Source organism: Pseudorasbora parva, chromosome 22, assembly GCF_024679245.1.
Source record: "Pseudorasbora parva isolate DD20220531a chromosome 22, ASM2467924v1, whole genome shotgun sequence".
Lineage (NCBI taxonomy): Eukaryota > Metazoa > Chordata > Actinopteri > Cypriniformes > Gobionidae > Pseudorasbora > Pseudorasbora parva.
In genome coordinates, this window is record NC_090193.1 from 40108834 (window position 1) to 40128833 (window position 20000).

The 20000-nt window shown below is 43.8% G+C and overlaps 1 protein-coding gene across 2 annotated transcripts in view; it reads right to left on the bottom strand.

Annotated features, from left to right (window-relative positions):
• Positions 1 to 20000, bottom strand: part of sos1 (son of sevenless homolog 1 (Drosophila)) — an 84158-nt gene that overhangs the window by 23024 nt on the left and 41134 nt on the right. For both annotated transcript variants that reach the window (XM_067431920.1, XM_067431919.1), the window contains exons 10-11: positions 16295 to 16586; positions 15113 to 15479 (exon numbers count right to left, since the gene is read on the bottom strand). In XM_067431920.1, coding sequence (XP_067288021.1) covers positions 15113 to 15479; positions 16295 to 16586 — 659 coding nt within the window. The remainder of the gene's footprint in view (positions 1 to 15112; positions 15480 to 16294; positions 16587 to 20000) is intronic.

A 20000-nucleotide genomic window follows, 5' to 3' on the forward strand; every position in this document is an offset into this window, starting at 1 on the left:
TCAAGTTTGACTGTGAAAAATAAAAACATGATGTTAATGCATCCTAGATGATAAGGAGATTTTGCATTACAGTAATGACACACACACACACACACACACACACACACACACACACACACACACACACACACACACACACACACACACACACACACACCTGCTCTCTCTCTCACAGTCACTCACACAAACTCACTGACACATTCGCAGACACATTCGCAGACACATTCGCAGACACATTCGCAGACACACACACACACACACACACACACACCTGCTATCTCTCACACTCTCACACACTCACACACACACACACGCTCTCTCTCACAGTCACTCACACAAACTCACTGACACATTCGCAGACACTCACAGACACTCACAGACACTCACACACACACACAGTCCCTAAACCTACCCATCACAGGAAACATTCTGCATTTTTACTTTTTACTGTCATACCCATGGCATTATACACATTTGAGTCCTCATATGTCACAAAAACTTGCCCACACACACACACACACACACACACAGACACTGACTCACTCACAGACACACACAAACACACAGCAATGAGATTGTGTTGAGTATTACAGAAAGCAGTGTGTGATGATTATTGAGCAGCGACTGCGGCCGTACGGAGTTTGTGATGGATCTGTTCTGTTCCAAACAATAGAAGCTCATGAGCAATTCCAAACAATCGGCCTGGAATTATTCTAGCCAGGAAACAGACTCACGGCTCTGACGCACACGACACACACACACACACACACACACACTTAAAATAGACTCAGGGCTTGCGATTCTAGTGTCTGGGAGCGAGAGAAAGTTCACACACACATTAGAGTCAGTCACTAATGATCATTAACCCTCATCCACACCCTAAACGAGCCGCGCTGCACAGGACACACCTTTTCCCCTTCACACACACACACAAATACACACACACGTTTGTTTTTGTGACATATGGGGACATTCCATAGGCGTAATGGTTTTTATACTGTACAAACCGTATTTTCTATCCCCTTACACTGCCCCTAAACCTACACATCACACACACACACACACACACACTGCCCCTAAACCTACCCATCACACACACACACACGCACACACACTCACACACACAGACACCATGTTTCCTTTCTTTGCCTTATTAGAAACTGTGTTTGAGCCGCTGGAGGGTCCAGTGGAAAACTGGGTGCTATATTTACCCCAGAGTGTCTGCGGGAGGAAGTTTACGGGGGTGTGTGAGAATAAAACGCCCATGAGAGGAATTCAGGACACCGTGAACATCTGCAGCAATCTCACACCAATCAGCCAACATCAGTTTACGGATCAGGGACGTTTATATTAGGATCATTTTTACAGACGCATCGAAAGTCATTATTGTAAACATACCATGATGCACAGGCTTTACATTTTTTCACAATACATTATGACTGCCTCCGCCGGCTCGCCTTCTTCCCATAGTGCATCCTGGGGCCATGTGTTCCTCAGGTAAGCCACACACACACACACACACACACACACACACACACACACACACACACACACCCGGCCATCCACGTGATGTAGAAGAACACGTAATTCCTCAGACCAGGCCACCTTCTTCCATTGCTCCGTGGTCCAGTTCTGATGCTCACGTGCCACTGTTGGTGCTTTCGGCGGGGTCAGGGGTCAGAGGTCACCCTGACTGGTCCATACGCCTCAAACTGAGCTGCTCTGTGTATTCTGACAGCTTTCTATCAGAACCAGCATTAACTTCTGGAGCAGTTTGAGCTCCAGTAGCTCGTCTGTTTGATCGGACCCCACGGGCCAGCCTTCGCTCCCCACGGTCATCAATGAGCCTTGGCCGCCCATGACCCTGTGGCCGGTTCTCTACTGGTCCTTCCTTGGAGCACTTTTGATAGATACTGACCACTGCAGACCGGGAACAGCCCACAAGAGCTGCAGTTCTGGAGATGCTCTAACAACCTGGCCACAATGTTATGCCCGATCGGTAGAGCCCTGCACGGGCCTCAAATCTAGGCCCTAGCCCGGCCCTGGCCCGAGACGCTGAGGCCCTAGCCCGGCCCTGGCCCGAGACGCTGAGGCCCTAGCCCGGCCCTGGCCCGAGACGCTGAGGCCCTAGCCCGGCCCTGGCCCGAGACGCTGAGGCCCTAGCCCGGCCCTGGCCCGAGACGCTGAGGCCCTAGCCCGGCCCTGGCCCGAGACGCTGAGGCCCTAGCCCGGCCCTGGCCCGAGACGCTGAGGCCCTAGCCCGGCCCTGGCCCGAGACGCTGAGGCCCTAGCCCGGCCCTGGCCCGAGACGCTGAGGCCCTAGCCCGGCCCTGGCCCGAGACGCTGAGGCCCTAGCCCGGCCCTGGCCCGAGACGCTGAGGCCCTAGCCCGGCCCTGGCCCGAGACGCTGAGGCCCTAGCCCGGCCCTGGCCCGAGACGCTGAGGCCCTAGCCCGGCCCTGGCCCGAGACGCTGAGGCCCTAGCCCGGCCCTGGCCCGAGACGCTGAGGCCCTAGCCCGGCCCTGGCCCGAGACGCTGAGGCCCTAGCCCGGCCCTGGCCCGAGACGCTGAGGCCCTAGCCCGGCCCTGGCCCGAGACGCTGAGGCCCTAGCCTGGCCCTGGCCCGAGACGCTGAGGCCCTAGCCCGGCCCTGGCCCGAGACGCTGAGGCCCTAGCCCGGCCCTGGCCCGAGACGCTGTGGCCCTAGCCCGGCCCTGGCCCGAGACGCTGAGGCCCTAGCCCGGCCCTGGCCCGAGACGCTGAGGCCCTAGCCCGGCCCTGGCCCGAGACGCTGAGGCCCTAGCCCGGCCCTGGCCCGAGACGCTGAGGCCCTAGCCCGGCCCTGGCCCGAGACGCTGAGGCCCTAGCCCGGCCCTGGCCCGAGACGCTGAGGCCCTAGCCCGGCCCTGGCCCGAGACGCTGTGGCCCTAGCCCGGCCCTGGCCCGAGACGCTGAGGCCCTAGCCCGGCCCGTGTCCGACAGCTTATCAAAATTCTCGGCCCGAGTCCGACTGGAGCCTGTTTTTTTTTTTGTTGTTTTTTTTACATTGTTGCAGCCATTAAAATAGTTCTGTTTTGTTTTTAATGTCAAAGTAGTTATTTTTCGTTTCGTTTCTTTATTACGTTAATTTAGAAAAATGTTTAGAGCATTTTTTTGTTTGTTAAATTAAAGTTTTAATTTTTTTAAGTGACGACCAAAAGCGGCCAGCGGCCGACAGTGAGTTAACCGCATATTTAATCGATTTAGTCTCTCAAATCAACTCTTGACTTGTCTTGCCTATAATAAAATCCATAAAACACTTCAAGCATCACAATGTTAGTTAATTTCGCCAACTATTACCACCAGTAGCCTAAAAGGCATTTTTGACGAGCTGAGGCAGGCTGATTCTGCTCGCGGCTCTCGCAAACGGAGCTAAACAAATAAAATAAAAAAAGCACATGCAGGTTGTCTTATAGCCTACCTTACACCTACGCAAATGAATATAAATCCCATCTTCAATTCCCGTGGTATGCTCATTTAACGGAGTTTACAGCAACGGAAGCAAAAGATTAAGATGCATTTTATTCAGCAGCTTATTTCAGATTCAAATACCACATAAGAGAGCGCGACGCACTGGTAAGATAATGATCTCATTCATCTCATTCATTTTTATTGAAGATGATGGTGTTTTTGACTATCTTAGACTTATTTTAAGTTTAATTTACGGCCATTTGCGTTGGCTTGCGTTAGTCATTTGCGGCGATGCGTGTTGCAGCACCATCATATCTATCTGACTACAACATATAGCCCATAACACATTGTGACACATAATGACATTTTCATGTTTGAAAGTCTGTAGGTTAACATAAATGCAGATAGGCCTAATTGTAATAATAAAAAGCAACATAGCCTAATTATGGATTTTGAAATATTAAGCCAGTCAATACAGAACGAATTATTCTGTAGCCTTTTGCCGTCAATACCATGGATATGGCATGGGCCGGCTACTGTTGAAGTTGTCTTTGCTGTATCAATAGGCAATATATTTATATTTAACATGAAGTATAGGGCTTCCCTGTACATTAATAGCAGCAGACGCCCCGCGGATGACACGCAACAGAAACGCCACGCTCACACCACGCTTGCAGTGTGTCTCCGCGCTGAAGAAACGCGCTCTGCTGCTGCTGGCGCGGACTCTGAACCTATGCTCTGAACACTGTGCGAGCCATCTTGACAGTTGCGTTAGCTATTATGGTCTCGTGTTGTTTCCACCAGCACAGAACTCATTGTTCCTTTTAATTGATAAAATAAATATAAAACGAAGGAGAAGCCTATAAAAAGGCCCGAAGCCCGGCCCGCGTTTTAGGTATGACGTGAAAATTGGCCCGAAGCCCGGCCCGAGGGGCGTAAAAAAGTCGGGGCCCGTCGGGCTCGGGCATAAATGCAGGGCTTTACCGATCGGTGTACATTTACACATATATAGTTTGTTATATTTTTATATATAAATTATATTATATATCATATTATATTATACAAATTAACTAAATTATTATTATTTAATATAATATAATAAATGATTTGTATTTATAATATATTTTTGATATATTTTATATATAAATTATAATATATTTTTTAATCAATTAATTTATAATTTTATATACAAACATCATTTTTGGCTAGACTCCCATATAGAGAAATTATGAATACATGCAAAAATATAAAATATAGATCATTAATTTTGTTCTAGTCAATGTATGTTTTTCCTGTGAGCTTTTTTCCCCCTGTGCATTAATTTTTGCATAGTAAAATAAAACCTGTAGCTATAGTTTGAAACGGTTGGTGTGTGTGTGTGTGTGTGTGTGTGTGTGTGTGTGTGTGTGTGTGTGTAACAAACCACTGCTCTATTAATAGACATTAAGATTTTGTAACTGTTCTGAGGTTATTAGTTCTGCCTTCATGAGCTTCAGTGATTTGGGTCGAGTTGATCAGTTTATAGAGTTTATCCCATACTAACCACACACACACACATACACACACACACACGCGCACGCACACGCACACACACACACACACTCTCTTTCTCTCTCAGTCTCTTACTCTCTCTCATTCAATCACTCACTCACACACTCACACTCACACACACACACACACACACACACTCTCTCTGTCTCTTACTCACACACACACACACACACACACACACACTCACTCTCGCTGTCTCTTACTCACTCACACACACACACACACACACACTCTCTCTGTCTCTTACTCACACACACACACACACACACACACACACACACACACACACACACTCTCTCTGTCTCTTACTCACACACACACACACACACACACACACACACACTCACTCTCGCTGTCTCTTACTCACTCACACACACACACACTCTCTCTGTCTCTTACTCACACACACACACACACACACACACACACACACACACACACAAACATACACACACACTCTCAGTCTCAGTCTCTTACTCTCTCTATCTCACACACACACTCACACACTCACTCACACACTCACTCACACACTCACTCTGTCTCTCACTCACACACACACACACACACACACACACACACACACACACACACACACACACACACACACATACACACACACTCTCAGTCTCTTACTCTCTCTCTCTCTCTCACACACACACACACACACACACACACACACACATACATACACACAGACACACACACTCTCAGTCTCAGTCTCTTACTCTCTCTCTCTCTCTCACACACACACACACACACACACACACACACACACACACACACACACACACACACACACACACACACACACACAGGAAGGACGTTGCACTGATAACAGAGCTGAACTTGTGCTTTGTTCAAGAATAGCCGTTGTTTTTCTCTCTTATCAGCGCTAGTAGAGTTATCAGTGCTAACAAAGCAGGTCAACCCACCGAGATCTGTGACGTAAACCTCCCAAATATTTACAGATGCTGAGGAACGAGCACAAAGCAGGCGATGGGTTCAGCTGGACGAGGCCGTCGGTGTCTGTGCTTATTGTGCTGCTGTTGTTGTTGTTGTTGAGGCTCGAGGTTGTGAAATAAATCAGTAATGCGCATTAGCGGTGGCTGGTAAACACCCTGTACGGTGGAGTAACTACTGACTGCACAAGATCCAGCAGGGAGAGAACACGCAAAACCACACACTGAATATCAGAACTAGTTTGGGTCAAACTTTTAGACAAATATTTTTACTCACAACTTCTACCTAATAAAATATTTCAGAGCTCGGCAAAACTGGAGTAATGATGCTGAAAATTCAGCTTTGATCACAGGAATAAATTATATTTTATTATATGTCCACATATAATACAGCTGTTTTAAAGGAACTGTATGTCAGAAATGTATTTCATTTAATCCTAAAATGGCCCTGATATGTCTCTAGACATTAATAAATCATGTTAATGTCAAACTCTTCTATCACTGACGACAGTAGTCCGGCAGGATATTGTCATTATAAAGTTGTTGCTGCAGCTCAGCTGATGTTGATGATGCCATGTCGTGTTTTGGCCTGAAGCTCCGCCCTCCACCTATCGGCCAATCATGAGGTCAGTAGTGTTTGGGCATCCGGGTTGCCAGATCTCCTCTAGTGACCACAGCTGCAGATCTACAAGTTAGAGACCTGTCCTCCCACGGGACCCAGCACAACCGAGTGCGGTGCGGGACAATATTTGATGGGGAATGCGGCGACAAGATATTATTGTGTACGGGTTGCGGGAAATTAAAATTATTTGCAGGACTCAACTTTGTGGCAAAATGCACCGCATGACTCGGGTGAATTGCATAGTGCTACAGATATTAGTAAGTTATTAAAGAAAGGAACATGAAAAACTACTGGTCTGTTTTGTTATCGAGGAATAAGGATCTTTTGTTTGTTTGCTTAATGTTTGAAGGAATGGCTAAAAGGAAAGAAAGCCTGTATTAGGCCCTAGGCCTACTTTTCATTTGAACATGAACATCCAGGTTTATTATTATTATATAATTTATTAGGGTATACTATAGCCTATTATAGGTATATATATTTTTAGTTAGCCTACATTTATTTATTTTTTACTGTATTTCCATGTTCTAAGTTCCTTGTTCGTGTTCATCCATTTAATTAAATGCAAATTAAAGGAAACATTTGTTTATTTTCCTTTTATTTTTAATTTATATTCAACAAGGGAGCAAGTGAAAAAATAACAGTAGAAGTCAGAATATGCAATGTTTACCCGCAGGATTTTGAGGGCGGGACGAAACGTGATTGTTTGTGGGAGCGGGCGAAAATAATATATATTTCTGCGGGAGCAGGCGAAAATAATATATATTTCTGAGGGAGCGGGCGGAAATAATATATATTTCTGAGGGAGCGGGCGGAAATAATATATATTTCTGAGGGAGCGGGCGGAAATAATATATATTTCTGTGGGAGCGGGCGAAAATAATATATATTTCTGTGGGAGCGGGCGGAAATAATATATATTTCTGCGGGAGCGGGCGAAAATAATATATATTTCTGTGGGAGCGGGCGGAAATAATATATATTTCTGTGGGAGCGGGCGGAAATAATATATATTTCTGTGGGAGCGGGCGGAAATAATATATATTTCTGTGGGAGCGGGCGGAAATAATATATATTTCTGTGGGAGCGGGCGAAAATAATATATATTCCTGCGGGAGCGGGCGAAAATAATATATATTTCTGCGGGAGCGGGCGGAAATAATATATATTTCTGCGGGAGCGGGCGGAAATAATATATATTTCTGTGGGAGCGGGCGGAAATAATATATATTTCTGTGGGAGCGGGCGGAAATAATATATATTTCTGTGGGAGCGGGCGGAAATAATATATATTTCTGTGGGAGCGGGCGGAAATAATATATATTTCTGTGGGAGCGGGCGAAAATAATATATATTCCTGCGGGAGCGGGCGAAAATAATATATATTTCTGCGGGAGCGGGCGAAAATAATATATATTCCTGCGGGAGCGGGCGGAAATAATATATATTTCTGCAGGAGCGGGCGAAAATAATATATATTTCTGCGGGAGCGGGCGAAAATAATATATATTTCTGTGGGAGCGGGCGGAAATAATATATATTTCTGCGGGAGCGGGCGAAAATAATATATATTCCTGCGGGAGCGGGCGAAAATAATATACATTCCTGCGGGAGCGGGCGGAAATAATATACATTCCTGCGGGAGCGGGCGAAAATAATATATATTTCTGTGGGAGCGGGCGGAAATAATATATATTTCTGCAGGAGCGGGCGAAAATAATATATATTTCTGCGGGAGCGGGCGAAAATAATATACATTCCTGCGGGAGCGGGCGGAAATAATATACATTCCTGCGGGAGCGGGCGAAAATAATATATATTTCTGTGGGAGCGGGCGGAAATAATATATATTTCTGCAGGAGCGGGCGAAAATAATATATATTTCTGCGGGAGCGGGCGAAAATAATATACATTCCTGCGGGAGCGGGCGGAAATAATATATATTTCTGCAGGAGCGGGCGAAAATAATATATATTTCTGCGGGAGCGGGCGAAAATAATATATATTTCTGTGGGAGCGGGCGAAAATAATATATATTTCTGCGGGAGCGGGCGAAAATAATATATATTTCTGCGGGAGCGGGCGAAAATAATATATATTTCTGCGGGAGCGGGCGGAAATAATATATATTTCTGCAGGAGCGGGCGAAAATAATATATATTTCTGCGGGAGCGGGCGAAAATAATATATATTTCTGCGGGAGCGGGCGAAAATAATATATATTTCTGCGGGAGCGGGCGAAAATAATATATATTTCTGCGGGAGCGGGCGAAAATAATATATATTTCTGCGGGAGCGGGCGAAAATAATATATATTCCTGCGGGAGCGGGCGAAAATAATATATATTTCTGCGGGAGCGGGCGAAAATAATATATATTTCTGCGGGAGCGGGCGAAAATAATATATATTCCTGCGGGAGCGGGCGAAAATAATATATATTTCTGCGGGAGCGGGCGAAAATAATATATATTTCTGCGGGAGCGGGCGGAAATAATATATATTTCTGCGGGAGCGGGCGAAAATAATATATATTTCTGCGGGAGCGGGCGAAAATAATATATATTTCAGCGGGAGCGGGCGAAAATAATATATATTTCAGCGGGAGCGGGCGAAAATAATATATATTTCTGCGGGAGCGGGCGAAAATAATATATATTTCTGCGGGAGCGGGCGAAAATAATATATATTTCTGCGGGAGCGGGCGAAAATAATATATATTTCTGCGGGAGCGGGCGAAAATAATATATATTTCTGCGGGAGCGGGCGGAAATAATATATATTTCTGCGGGAACGGGCGAAAATAATATAAATTTCTGCGGGAGCGGGCGAAAATAATATATATTTCTGCGGGAGCGGGCGAAAATAATATATATTTCTGCGGGAGCGGGCGAAAATAATATATATTTCTGCGGGAGCGGGCGGAAATAATATATATTTCTGCGGGAGCGGGCGGAAATAATATATATTTCTGCGGGAGCGGGCGAAAATAATATATATTTCTGCGGGAGCGGGCGGAAATAATATATATTTCTGCGGGAGCGGGCGAAAATAATATATATTTCTGCGGGAGCGGGCGAAAATAATATATATTTCTGCGGGAGCGGGCGGAAATAATATATATTTCTGCGGGAGCGGGCGAAAATAATATATATTTCTGCGGGAGCGGGCGGAAATAATATATATTTCTGCGGGAGCGGGCGAAAATAATATATATTTCTGCGGGAGCGGGCGAAAATAATATATATTTCTGCGGGAGCGGGCGAAAATAATATATATTTCTGCGGGAGCGGGCGAAAATAATATATATTTCTGCGGGAGCGGGCGAAAATAATATATATTTCTGCGGGAGCGGGCGAAAATAATATATATTTCTGCGGGAGCGGGCGAAAATAATATATATTTCTGCGGGAGCGGGCGAAAATAATATATATTTCTGCGGGAGCGGGCGGAAATAATATATATTTCTGCGGGAACGGGCGAAAATAATATAAATTTCTGCGGGAGCGGGCGAAAATAATATATATTTCTGCGGGAGCGGGCGAAAATAATATATATTTCTGCGGGAGCGGGCGAAAATAATATATATTTCTGCGGGAGCGGGCGGAAATAATATATATTTCTGCGGGAGCGGGCGGAAATAATATATATTTCTGCGGGAGCGGGCGAAAATAATATATATTTCTGCGGGAGCGGGCGAAAATAATATATATTTCTGCAGGAGCGGGCGGAAATAATATATATTTCTGCGGGAGCGGGCGAAAATAATATATATTTCTGCGGGAGCGGGCGGAAATAATATATATTTCTGCGGGAGCGGGCGAAAATAATATATATTTCTGCGGGAGCGGGAGCGGAAGAAAATAATATATATTTCTGCGGGAGCGGGCGAAAATAATATATATTTCTGCGGGAACGGGCGAAAATAATATATATTTCTGCGGGAGCGGGCGAAAATAATATATATTTCTGCGGGAACGGGCGAAAATAATATATATTTCTGCGGGAGCGGGCGAAAATAATATATATTTCAGCGGGAGCGGGCGAAAATAATATATATTTCTGTGGGAGCGGGCGAAAATAATATATATTCCTGCGGGAGCGGGCGAAAATAATATATATTTCTGCAGGAGCGGGCGAAAATAATATATATTTCTGCGGGAGCGGGCGAAAATAATATATATTTCTGCGGGAGCGGGCGAAAATAATATATATTTCTGCGGGAACGGGCGAAAATAATATATATTTCTGCGGGAGCGGGCGAAAATAATATATATTTCAGCGGGAGCGGGCGAAAATAATATATATTTCTGCGGGAGCGGGCGAAAATAATATATATTTCTGCGGGAACGGGCGAAAATAATATATATTTCTGCGGGAGCGGGCGAAAATAATATATATTTCTGCGGGAACGGGCGAAAATAATATATATTTCTGCGGGAGCGGGCGAAAATAATATATATTTCTGCGGGAACGGGCGAAAATAATATATATTTCTGCGGGAGCGGGCGAAAATAATATATATTTCTGCGGGAACGGGCGAAAATAATATATATTTCTGCGGGAGCGGGCGAAAATAATATATATTTCTGCGGGAACGGGCGAAAATAATATATATTTCTGCGGGAGCGGGCGAAAATAATATATATTTCTGCGGGAACGGGCGGAAATAATATATATTTCTGCGAGAACGGGCGAAAATAATATATATTTCTGCGGGAGCGGGCGAAAATAATATATATTTCTGCGGGAGCGGGCGAAAATAATATATATTTCTGCGGGAGCGGGCGAAAATAATATATATTTCTGCGGGAACGGGCGAAAATAATATATATTTCTGCGGGAACGGGCGAAAATAATATATATTTCTGCGGGAGCGGGCGAAAATAATATATATTTCTGCGGGAGCGGGCGGAAATAATATATATTTCTGCGGGAGCGGGCGGAAATAATATATATTTCTGCGGGAGCGGGCGAAAATAATATATATTTCTGCGGGAACGGGCGAAAATAATATATATTTCTGCGGGAGCGGGCGAAAATAATATATATTTCTGCGGGAGCGGGCGAAAATAATATATATTTCTGCGGGAGCGGGCGAAAATAATATATATTTCTGCGGGAGCGGGCGAAAATAATATATATTTCTGCGGGAGCGGGCGGAAATAATATATATTTCTGCGGGAGCGGGCGAAAATAATATATATTTCAGCGGGAGCGGGCGAAAATAATATATATTTCTGCGGGAACGGGCGAAAATAATATATATTTCTGCGGGAGCGGGCGAAAATAATATATATTTCAGCGGGAGCGGGCGAAAATAATATATATTTCTGCGGGAACGGGCGAAAATAATATATATTTCTGCGGGAGCGGGCGAAAATAATATATATTTCTGCGGGAGCGGGCGAAAATAATATATATTTCTGCGGGAACGGGCGAAAATAATATATATTCCTGCGGGAGCGGGCGAAAATAATATATATTCCTGCGGGAGCGGGCGAAAATAATATATATTTCTGCGGGAACGGGCGAAAATAATATATATTTCTGCGGGAGCGGGCGAAAATAATATATATTTCTGCGGGAGCGGGCGGAAATAATATATATTTCTGCGGGAGCGGGCGAAAATAATATATATTTCTGCGGGAGCGGGCGAAAATAATATATATTTCTGCGGGAGCGGGCGAAAATAATATATATTTCTGCGGGAGCGGGCGAAAATAATATATATTTCAGCGGGAGCGGGCGAAAATAATATATATTTCTGCGGGAACGGGCGAAAATAATATATATTTCTGCGGGAGCGGGCGAAAATAATATATATTTCTGCGGGAACGGGCGAAAATAATATATATTTCTGCGGGAGCGGGCGAAAATAATATATATTTCTGCGGGAACGGGCGAAAATAATATATATTTCTGCGGGAACGGGCGAAAATAATATATATTTCTGCGGGAGCGGGCGAAAATAATATATATTTCTGCGGGAGCGGGCGGAAATAATATATATTTCAGCGGGAGCGGGCGAAAATAATATATATTTCTGCGGGAGCGGGCGAAAATAATATATATTTCTGCGGGAGCAGGCGAAAATAATATATATTTCTGCGGGAGCGGGCGGAAATAATATATATTTCAGCGGGAGCGGGCGAAAATAATATATATTTCAGCGGGAGCGGGCGAAAATAATATATATTTCAGCGGGAGCGGGCGAAAATAATATATATTTCAGCGGGAGCGGGCGAAAATAATATATATTTCAGCGGGAGCGGGCGAAAATAATATATATTTCTGCGGGAACGGGCGGAAATAATATATATTTCAGCGGGAGCGGGCGAAAATAATATATATTTCAGCGGGAGCGGGCGAAAATAATATATATTTCTGCGGGAGCGGGCGGAAATAATATATATTTCAGCGGGAGCGGGCGAAAATAATATATATTTCAGCGGGAGCGGGCGGAAATAATATATATTTCTGCGGGAACGGGCGAAAATAATATATATTTCTGCGGGAACGGGCGAAAATAATATATATTTCTGCGGGAGCGGGCGAAAATAATATATATTTCTGCGGGAGCGGGCGAAAATAATATATATTTCTGCGGGAACGGGCGGAAATAATATATATTTCTGCGGGAGCGGGCGGAAATAATATATATTTCTGCGGGAGCGGGCGAAAATAATATATATTTCTGCGGGAGCGGGCGGAAATAATATATATTTCTGCGGGAACGGGCGAAAATAATATATATTTCTGCGGGAGCGGGCGAAAATAATATATTTTTTTGCGGGAACGGGCGAAAATAATATATATTTCTGCGGGAACGGGCGAAAATAATATATATTTCTGCGGGAACGGGCGGAAATAATATATATTTCTGCGGGAACGGGCGAAAATAATATATATTTCTGCGGGAGCGGGCGGAAATAATATATATTTCTGTGGGAGCGGGCGGAAATAATATATATTTCTGCGGGAGCGGGCGGAAATAATATATATTCCTGCGGGAGCGGGCGAAAATAATATATATTTCTGCGGGAGCGGGCGGAAATAATATATATTTCTGCGGGAGCGGGCGAAAATAATATATATTTCTGCGGGAGCGGGCGAAAATAATATATATTTCTGCGGGAGCGGGCGAAAATAATATATATTTCTGCGGGAGCGGGCGAAAATAATATATATTTCTGTGGGAGCGGGCGGAAATAATATATATTTCTGCGGGAGCGGGCGAAAATAATATATATTTCTGCGGGAGCGGGCGGAAATAATATATATTTCTGCGGGAGCGGGCGGAAATAATATATATTTCTGCGGGAGCGGGCGAAAATAATATATATTTCTGCGGGAGCGGGCGAAAATAATATATATTTCTGCGGGAGCGGGCGAAAATAATATATATTTCTGCGGGAGCGGGCGAAAATAATATATATTTCTGTGGGAGCGGGCGGAAATAATATATATTTCTGCGGGAGCGGGCGAAAATAATATATATTTCTGCGGGAGCGGGCGAAAATAATATATATTTCTGCGGGAGCGGGCGAAAATAATATATATTTCTGCGGGAGCGGGCGAAAATAATATATATTTCTGCGGGAGCGGGCGAAAATAATATATATTTCTGCGGGAGCGGGCGGAAATAATATATATTTCTGCGGGAGCGGGCGAAAATAATATATATTTCTGCGGGAGCGGGCGAAAATAATATATATTTCTGCGGGAGCGGGCGAAAATAATATATATTTCTGCGGGAGCGGGCGAAAATAATATATATTTCTGCGGGAGCAGGCGAAAATAATATATATTTCTGCGGGAGCGGGAGCGGAAGAAAATAATATATATTTCTGCGGGAGCGGGCGAAAATAATATATATTTCTGCGGGAGCGGGCGGAAATAATATATATTTCTGCGGGAGCGGGCGAAAATAATATATATTTCTGCGGGAGCGGGCGAAAATAATATATATTTCTGCGGGAGCGGGCGGAAATAATATATATTTCTGCGGGAACGGGCGAAAATAATATATATTTCTGCGGGAGCGGGCGAAAATAATATATATTTCTGCGGGAGCGGGCGGAAATAATATATATTTCTGCGGGAGCGGGCGAAAATAATATATATTTCTGCGGGAGCGGGCGGAAATAATATATATTTCTGCGGGAACGGGCGAAAATAATATATATTTCTGCGGGAGCGGGAGCGGAAGAAAATAATATATATTTCTGCGGGAGCGGGCGGAAATAATATAATAGTCCCGCGCAGGTCTCCACTACAAACCATCCAGCAGCCTATCTGGCAACCTCGAGTCAGGGGGTGGGGGAGGGGGATACACCGCTCTACAGTCATTTAAAAGTGATTGTAGTACCAGTTTTGGCCACAATCTTACATACACTTCCTTTCAATTAATAATAACATTTCACCATTTTTACTGTATTTTATCATCAAATAAATGCAGCCTTGGTGAGCAGAAGAGACTCTTTCTAAAACGCTCTTTTTTTTTTAAGCGCTGGACAGTCGTACGTCACTCACCGGCGTACATGTGGAAGGTCAGCCTCTCGATGAGCTTCAGGACCGTTCCGGCTTTGATGATGGGAATGCCGGATTTGGATTGGACGTTCTCCTCGAACACCACGTTCTCCTCGGAGTCTGGTTCGGCGAAGCGGTACACCTCGGCTCCAGGAAGCCTCATCTGCTCCTCCTTCTCCTCCTGCAGCATGGCCGTGTCCAGCATGCGCTCCAGTGTGGAGCGGTACTGCAGCGAGATTAGCGCCGCCATCCAGCCGTTCTTCTCCTCCGCTGATTTGGCAGCAAACACTACGCTGTTCCCATCCTTCAGGATGATCTCGAAGGCGTGCCGGTACTCGCCCTCCTTATCGTCCTTGTCGTTGATCTGGACCTGTTGAAGAACCAATACGTTTTACTGTTTAGCCGACATGTGTCAGAAGTAGTATTGACACTGCTAGGACTTTTATTTTGAAAAAGTGTCTAAATGTCTGAGTTTTTCTGTTTGGCCGACACGTGTCGGAAGCTGACTTTTATTTTGACACTGTCGGGACTTTTATTTTGACAGTGTCTGAGCGGCTGAGCATTTTTGTTTGGTCGACAAGTGTTAGAAGACTTTTATTTTTTACAGTACCAGTACTTTTATTTTGACAGTGCCTGAGTGGCTAAGCGTTTTTCAGTTTGAAAAATGTTCTGTTTGAACAAACCACTAGGGGGAGGAGCCTGCTAAAATGTTTTAAAGTAACGTTTCCATAGTAATGCAATGAAACATGAAAGGATAAAAATAAAAGTAGAATAAAAGTCCTGTCACTGTCAAAATAAAAGTCTTCTTCCAACATTTACTGGCCAAACAGAAAAGCAATTGTCACAGAAATGTATTAATTTGTAAAAGGTGAACACACAATAAACTTTTTAATGAAACGTGGGCATCACCCGGTGGTTGGTTTTGGTACAGCGCCTACAAATCTCACAGGAACTTAAACTGTTGTGATATCAACTTTAAATTTGGCTTTGATTTTTTTGTAGCAATTTTATAGTGGAAATTATTTAGTAAAATATATATTTTGTACAAAATATCAATTGTTTGGTAACAGTTCTTATCATGCATATTACTTGGCTGTTTATTAGTACTTTTAAAGCACATATTAACCTCATTAGTACCTCAAACTTGTATTTGCTTTATATTAGTATTGACTAATCACGACCCACCTTCCTCATGAAGAACTTCTCCTTCAGACGGTACTCGGCCGCACTGACTCCAGGAAGGCGAGGCTGGCCGTGGTTGGACTTGCAGCAGATCATAAGGCCGTCGAACAGGAAGATGTGGCGTTCGTGTTTGGCTCCGACCCGTGTGAGCGTGCCCTCCATGATGAACTCATTGCAGCACTGGCCGATGTCTTTGCCCTCCCAGCCGTCGATGTTCCTCTGGATCTCATTCATCTTCTTGATGGCTAGGTGTTTGCCCTTCATCTGCTGACTGTAGAAGCGGCACGCCGACTCGCTGATGGACAGAACAACGAGGAGACAGTATTGATTAATCGATTTAAATTAAAGGGGTGGCTGCATGCGATTTCACTTTTCTAACTTTAGTTAGTGTGTAATGTCAAGTTTATGCTTGAGCATAAACAGTCTCTGCAAAGTTACAGCGCTTAAAGTTCACTGCAAACGGAGATATTGTCTTCTAAAGTTACGGCAGTTTATTGCCTACAAAAATGGCCGGTTTGGACTACAACGAGCTTCTTCCTGGATTGGTGACATCATAAACCCTCGCTAGTCTCCGCAGATGTGACTTCTGCCCGTAATGGGAAGGGGCGTGGCCTTAACCTGTGCTTGGCACTTCAGCCAATAAAAATACAGGAAACTACATTTGGCCATCTAAGACCATTGCAGTTTTCAGAGGGAGGGGCTTCATAGAAGCAGGAAGCAAATGAGCCGTTCAAAGCACAGACAGCGGTGTGGAATAAAGGGAGAATAGAAGAAAAATATGACTTAAAAAAAAAAAATTAAGACATGTTATACTGCGCCCCATAAACACAACCAAGCCTAGAAAAAATCAAGCCTAGATCTCGATATCGATCCTCAAATCCCAAAATTGATCTTTTTTGATTTCAGTTGACATGTAAACAAAAACATTATTTGTAGCGCTCCTACCATCCAATAATCAAGTGCTTTTTATGATATAAAAAAAGTCTCAGCTTTAAATTTGTGTTTTATAATGAAATTCAAACAATTAAAGGTGCAGTAATCGATTTCTGAGAACGCTGCTGAAAGTGGATCGGACCGAGCACCATAACACACACCAGCCAATCAGTAGTAAGGTGCGTATACACTCATGGGGTGGGAGGAGCCTTGTACACAGCACATTTGTTAATTTGGGGGCGGAGCTATCAAGATAGGGGCGTGTTTGTTTTGTTGATTTCAAATGTCAACATCATTCCTCAGAAATCGCGTACTGCACCTTTAATATCGTTGTAATGCTCGTGAACCGTTGTGTTCCTCTTTATTACTAGTTACAGCACCAAAAAAACTGATGAATGAACATCAGAAGGAATATTTAAAGATACAGTACAGCCTACTGACATTAATCACATCTCATGTAATTGCTCAATCAGTGTTTCAACCGTGGAAAACACCAATAAAATAACATTATTTACCTCAGTAAAGCCCATAAACATGATATTTAGCTATAACTCATATTCATATTTGTTATATTTTACTTAAACCGGTTGTTCATCTTTTAACGTTTGTTTAATAAATCTGTCATCGCAATTGAATAGTTTTACCTGTAATATTATAGTATTGTACCGACTGACAGTATTCAGAGATTTTTTTAATTGACGTCAATCAATCAAAATCAAGAGTTTGTGAATCAAAATCAAATTGATTCGGGAAATCATTGTCAAGACCTACTGAAGGGAAATGCAATGAAAGACATTTCATTAAAGCTGCAGTGAACGGGGAATAAACCTGCTCTTCACACGACACTAGTGAGGACTAAATAACAAGACTTTAATGTCCAATAAACTTTTAAAGGTGAACTCTAGCGGCATCTAGTGGTGAGGTTGCGAATTGCACATAGAGAAGCTACGGTGGCCCACACAGGACAAAGATGTCATTGTCCACACGCCTCCATTGTAGTCTTGAGTTTTCCTCCAGGAATATGTCACAATATTCCTCATTATAATAATTAATGAGTAGAATAAAGGGGCGGGGCCTGGTTGAGTTAATTAGTCATGTGTTGAAACTGCCGGTTATGGTAAGGGGCGGGACCAAATTCCCAAACACCAATCACAACACACTGCTCCAGCCGACCAATCAGAGCGCAGTGTGGTTTTCAGGAGGAGGAGCTTCAGAGAGACAGGAACTAAACAGAGTTACTGACAGACTGGGAAGAGAGGAGCCGCAACAATGGAGAATATGAGGAAATAATCAACATTTAAGACGTTCTTATAGGAGTCAGATTTTCTGTGTTATGTGTTATGAATCACAGGATGAATGAGTTAAAGACTCTCTGTAGACTGAAGAGCATCTTACTTCTGAATGTGTGTGAAGACGCGAGGAGATGAAGGAGTGATGAAACGAAAGACACCGCACTATTGACTCCGTTCACACCAAGAACAAAACTATATCAGCCTCTGTCTCTTAAAATGCCGGAGCTCATTCTGATTGGCTGCCAGTGTTTTATCGTTCATCAGCTGTATCATGAGATCATTAGGGCCGAGTACTGAAAATGAATTGCATGAGAGGGCCCTTTCATCGTTGTTTGCAGCTTAAATTATTCAGTTGTCTTTATTGTTATAATTGTGATTTCGAATGATTTTATGAGCTATATCGTTATACAATCTTTCAAACCAAGAGTTTGTTTAAACTGAAATCACTCGACCTTCAAACTAAAGGCATCGGAAAAGTCTCGGGTAACACTTTATATTAAGGTTTCAGTTGTTTCTGTTAATGCTAACAATGAAAAATAGTTCAAAGCATTGATTAATCTTAATGTTAATTTACTTTTACATGATTAAAATCAAAAGTTGCATCTGTTAATGGTATATAATAGATCTGAGCTGACATGAACAAACAGGGAACTAACATAAACACACACACACTACTCACACACACCACTCTCACTCACTCACTCACTCACTCACTCACTAGGTGAGCATACACACTTACACATTCACATACACACACTCACACACTCACTCACAGACTCACTCAACAGGTGAGCATACACACTTACACATTCACACACACACACTCACTCACAGACTCACTCAACAGGTGAGCATACACACTTACACATTCACACACACTCACACTCGCTCGCACACACGCACACACTCGCTCGCTCACACACGCTCGCTCGCTCGCTCACTCACTCACTCGCTCACTCGCTCACTCACATACTCACACACTCAATCACACACATACTCACTCGCTCACACCATACTCACTCACTCACTCGCTCACACACATACTCACTCACTCGCTCACTCACATACTCACTCACTCGCTCAAACACATACTCACTCACTCGCTCACTCACATACTCACACACTCAATCACACACATACTCACTCGCTCACACACATACTCACTCACTCGCTCACTCACATACTCACTCGCTCACTCACATACTCACTCACTCGCTCACTCACATACTCACTCACTCACTCACATACTCACACACTCACACACATACTCACACACATACTCACTCACTCACTCACACACATACTCACACACATACTCACACACATACTCACACACATACTCACTCACTCACTCACACACATACTCACACACATACTCACACACATACTCACACACATACTCACTCACTCACTCACTCACTCACTCACTCACTCACTCACACACATACTCACACACATACTCACACACATACTCACTCACTCAC